Genomic DNA, 5,376 nt, shown 5'->3' with positions numbered 1-5,376 from the left:
AACTTGTTGTCGGCTCTTTAAGAAGCTCGTGTTCGACTTGTTAATTTCGTTCTATAAGTTAACAAGCTGAACACGAACTAAGATGTGTTCGTTCGTGTTCGGCTCGTTTTGGCTTGAAATACTACTCATTAAGTTTATATATATATATATTAAGTAGTATTTTAAAAAAATCTAATTGACTACAACTCAATTAAAATTTTGATTGAGAAAATAGAATAAAAATTATTAAATTAGATTAAAATGATGTTTTAATATAAATAATAATTTTTTAAATCTTGCTCAAAACATTATTGTCCTATGGCTACATGATTAGGGTTGTTAAAAAGACTCTTTGTTCGTGAACAGCAAGAAGCAAATGATGAAGGAGTTCGAGATGAGTGATCTTGGGCTGCTCTCATACTACCTCGGTATCGAGGTAGACCAAAAGAAAGACCACATCACAGTGAAGCAATCGGCTTACGCAAAGAAGGTGTTGGAGCAGTTCGAGGTGGTAGACTGCAACCTGAGCAAGTATCCAATGGAAGCAAAGTTGCAGCTCGGAAAGGATGCGGAAGGAATCCTTGTGAATCCCACCAAGTATAGGTGTGTCACCAGGTGTCTCAAGTACAAGACCCATACTCGACCCGATATCTCATACGCAGTTGACATGGTGAGTCGTTACATGGAGCAGCCTACCTCAATTTACACCAGCAGGCGGTGAAACATATTCTCCGTTACGTGAAGGGAACAATGAGCTGCGGGATTCATTACAAAAGAGGACAAGGAGCTGAAGAACTCGTCGGTTTTACTGACAGTGATCTCGCCGGTGATACGCCGGTGATATAGACGGCATGAAAAGCACCAGAGGGATGACGTTTTATCTTAACGGGGAGCTAATCACTTGGCAATCTCAGAAGCAGCGAACCGTTGCTCTATCATCCTGTGAGGCAGAGTTCATGACAACCACTGCTGCATCATGCCAAGCATTATGACTGAGAAGTTTGTTGAGCGAAGTGACCAGAAGAGAGCCAAAACCAGTAACTCTCTACGTCGACAACAAATCTGCAATAGCATTGATAAAGAACCCGGTGTTTCATGGATGCAACAAGCACATCGACACTCGCTTTCACTTTATTCGCGAGTGTGTCGAGAATCAACAGATCATCGTGGAATTCATAAGCACCAGAGAGCAACGTGCGGATATTCTCACCAAGGCTCTAGCAATAGTCAAATTCGCGAAAATGCGAGAGCTGCTTGGCGTAAACAACTTCGAACCAAATCAAGATTACGGGGGAGATTGTGAGACTAATCTTGAATTGGTCAATTGAATTGATTACACAATTAGTGGGACATGAATTGATTGCTCAATTAGTGGTCTTATAATAAACATGAATGGATTGCACAATTAGTGGAAGAAATATATGTCTTAAAATAGACGTGAATTGATGACACTTAGTGCCTACAATTCTCTTTACATTTATTGTGTACGTTTTTTTTTTCAGTATGCATTGGTTAGTATAAATTGAGTGTTGTGCTGCAATGTAAGACACACACTCCAAACTTGTATCATTTTCTCTTTCAAAATAATACAAAGAGAATTCTCAAAAGTCTAGTCTCATTTTCTTTCAGTCTCATTTTCTTTCAATTTCAGCGATCCATTAAATTGGAACCAACAAATCCTTATATATAGTGATGACAGAATGGGTTGAGGCGTCGCTGAAGGCAGAGAGCCTGGAGTTGAGATACTCTCGCAATGTCATCGAGCTTTAAACAGGCTAGCTGTGTTCGACGCAAAGGAGGAAGTAGACAAAGTCAGCCTGGAGTCACGACTCTGTGGAAGGGTCCTTATGCAATTCAGTTTGCACAGAGGGGAGGAAGACGAAGTCGCGTGGTTAGGGCTGGCCAAGATAATGTTTTTTGATCTAACAATAATAATAATAATAATAGTAATAATAATAATAATAATTTTATTATTTTAATAATACTAATATGTGTCTGTGTGTGTATATTATTGAAGAGAAAAATAAGCATGAAATAACATAATAAATATAGACGCTATCGCAACATCGTCAAGCTTCGAGCGGGTTAGCCGAGTCCGGGCAAAATAATACCATGTTTATTTTAAGGGTTCAATTTTAGAGGAGTCAACGTTAAGGCAAAATAATTTAATCGAAATCGAGATGAGTACTTATGCGCTTATTCTATAGCAATATTTTGTTTCTTTTAAATAAAATTCATTCACTAGTACAATTATTAATTATATTGAAATTATTATGAATTCAGGATTTTAAATTCTAGTGAATATGTTTGTTCATATTATAAGAATGATATGTGAACATATCATTATTGAGTTCATATTATAAGAATGATATGTGAACATATCATTATTGAGTTCATATTATAAGAATGATATGTGAACATATCATTATTGAATGATTTGACTGCTATGCAAATGAGAAATAAATATTCTTTTATTAGAAAGTGATTTTTTTTTGGTTGCTTATATGTTTATATAATTGACTATGTTGGTGTCACACTTTGATTATACTAGTAGGGAACACTAAAGCACCTGTGCATGTATATAGAAAGAGATATTGATATTGAAGTACCTTAATTAGTACTTTTATACGGCGATCATGTGACGATTGTATAAATATAAAATGATATTGATATGATATGTCCCTTTGAATTATTTTGATTTATTAAAAAAATTAACCAACATATTTTTTTTTTTTAATTTTTCATTGTATTCTTGTAGCGCATATTTTTTTTTTTTTTTAATTTTTCATTGTATTCTTGTAGCTGACGGAAATCGTATTCACAGACTTTCTTTAGCTCATATTTATTAATAACTAAATTTTCAGATTAATTTAAGTACTTATAAGATAAATGATAGACAAAAAAATATTTATAAAAGACACAGACAACAACTCATATCGAGTTATAATTTAAATATACTACTTTAATTAAATTGATTAGTGACTCGTTTATTTGTGAAATATTTTTTTATAGAGAATGAATATCGAAAATTAATCTCCCATCGTCCAACTATCTGTTTTTGTCTTAATTAATTCAAAGCTTCAGACCAAGGCATGATAGTTCTTTCATCAAAGTCTAATTTTTGTCTTGGTAAAGTTGGAGTTTTACACATCTTGTCCTCTGTCATCTTGGTTTCTTTATTTAGGTCCATAATATATTTTTTTTAAGAGAGAAACATAAAAGGCCTATTAATTTTTGGTAGCAATGTGTTCCACAACCATTCCAAGTTCATGAAATTAGTTTCTTTCTTCTCAAATCCACAATGTGTTGGATATTTCTTTCCATTTAGAAAAGTCCTCGTGTTTTGAGACCATTTAAGTTAATTTTCTCATTCAAATGATAAGATGCTTGAATTATCTGAAGTTTTCTTTTAGCTTGATTTTTAGCATTAATCATAGTCGCTTCTTTTGAAGGGAAGTCAAAGAACCTCGACATAGTGAATGGAAGGAGAATTCGACAAGAAGCATAAGATTGGAAATGAAAACCTTAATCTTAGAGAATAATAATAAAGGTTGCAAGTAAAACCCCTAAACCTTAGAGAATAATAAAAAACATAAGAACAAAGTTTGGTGGAAACCCTAACCTTTGAGAAGAACAAAGGTTGAAAGTTAATATTCTAACCTTACAAAATAAGAATAAAGGTTAAAAGTGGAAACCCTAACCTTAGAGGCTAGGAATAGAAGCAGGAACACTCTGATAATATGAAGAAAATAAGTATTGGAAAAAACTCAAAAGTGATTTTATTTTTGCTTGTACAAAAGTGGAGATATATATACATCTCTCATAAGCATTTTAATTAGGAATAAAACCAAAAAAGAAAGAAAAATAAATAAGAGTTGACGATCCTTTAGGGGTTACAATTCAAGAGTCATATACCAGTATAGGACATTGATCCATGCATATTGAGTTCTTTGCTATCCGAGGGTCACAAGTAAATTAGATTGATTGGTCGAGGCCTTCATCTGTGTGCCTTAAGTTCTTTTTATGATTAGAGCACAAATTCAACACTTTGTATTTATACTAAACATCTAAATCAGTAGTCTCTAACATTATTTGCTTGTTCATTTGCTTCAGTATTTATAAAACTGAGAAACACCAGTATGATAATTTATCTGACCTGAGCACATGTGATTTCACAAGCTTAATACTTAACAAAAACAAATTGAACTTCCAATGATGTGTTCACAAATCTAGGTATGCAAATGCTCAAGAATTGAGTACTGAACCGTTTTGCTTGGGTAGATTACAGATGGCAAACCCAGCAACATCTGAAATATGCGACGCGAACCACGCCCTGGTGACGAACGGCGACGTTCGTGTTCTGCAACCGATCTTCCAGATTTACGGACAATGCAGAGCATTTTCCGGCCCCATCGTCACGCTCAAGGTTTTCGAGGACAATGTTCTGGTGAGAGACATGCTGGAGACTCCCGGCGACGGCAGAGTTCTGGTGGTGGACGGCGGGGAGAGCCGGCGGTGCGCCCTGGTTGGAGGGAACCTAGGTCAGCTGGCTCAGAACATGGGCTGGGCCGGGATTATCGTCAACGGCTGCATAAGAGACGTCGACGAGATCAACGCCTGCGATCTAGGCGTTCGAGCTTTGGGTTCCAATCCCTTGAAATCCAGCAAGAAGGGCCACGGCGAAAAGCATGTTCCGGTTAATGTTTGGGGCACCATCATACATGATGGAGAATGGCTTTATGCAGATACTGATGGTGTTCTCATTTCCAAGACACAGTTGTCTGTTTGATTTCTCTCTGTCCAACAAAAAATGGTGAGTGAGGATTTGATGATATTTTATGATGCCTCAGAGTAATTCATGTGTGCAGATTTTGCACGTAATATTCGCTCTAGCTCATTAAATTTTTAATTTTGTGCAGATTTTACACGTAATATTCGCTCTAGCTCATTAAGTTTCTAGTAATATTCGCTCTAGCTCATTAAATTTCTAATTTTTTGTAGCTGTTTGCAAATAATGCAGCAGATAACAAGTTGGAGTTGGGTTATGAAACATTTATGTTTATATTTATTTTGGTTTGGTTTGGATGTGTTATGTTGGAATATTTCTGAGTTCGGGCATATATATATATATATATATATATATATATATATATATATGCCCGAACTCAGAAATATTCCAACATAACACATCCAAACCAAACCAAAATAAATATAAACATAAATGTTTCATAACCCAACTCCAACTTGTTATCTGCTGCATTATTTGCAAACAGCTACAAAAAATTAGAAATTTAATGAGCTAGAGCGAATATTACTAGAAACTTAATGAGCTAGAGCGAATATTACGTGTAAAATCTGCACAAAATTAAAAATTTAATGAGCTAGAGCGAATATTAC

General features: G+C 35.1%; 1 protein-coding gene across 1 annotated transcript; it reads left to right on the top strand.

Moving 5' to 3' along the window:
• Positions 1 to 4,057: 4,057 nt before the first annotated feature.
• On the top strand, positions 4,058 to 5,047 carry LOC110026792 (putative 4-hydroxy-4-methyl-2-oxoglutarate aldolase 3). Its single transcript, XM_020727924.1, has one exon. It carries the CDS (start codon positions 4,268 to 4,270, stop codon positions 4,766 to 4,768), a length of 501 nt encoding a protein of 166 aa, XP_020583583.1. The 5' UTR covers positions 4,058 to 4,267; the 3' UTR covers positions 4,769 to 5,047.
• Positions 5,048 to 5,376: the final 329 nt, after the last annotated feature.

Source organism: Phalaenopsis equestris, unplaced genomic scaffold (assembly GCF_001263595.1).
Source record: "Phalaenopsis equestris unplaced genomic scaffold, ASM126359v1 Scaffold000401, whole genome shotgun sequence".
In the NCBI taxonomy this organism is placed as follows: domain Eukaryota; kingdom Viridiplantae; phylum Streptophyta; class Magnoliopsida; order Asparagales; family Orchidaceae; genus Phalaenopsis; species Phalaenopsis equestris.
This window is presented reverse-complemented; position numbering and strand designations above follow the sequence as displayed.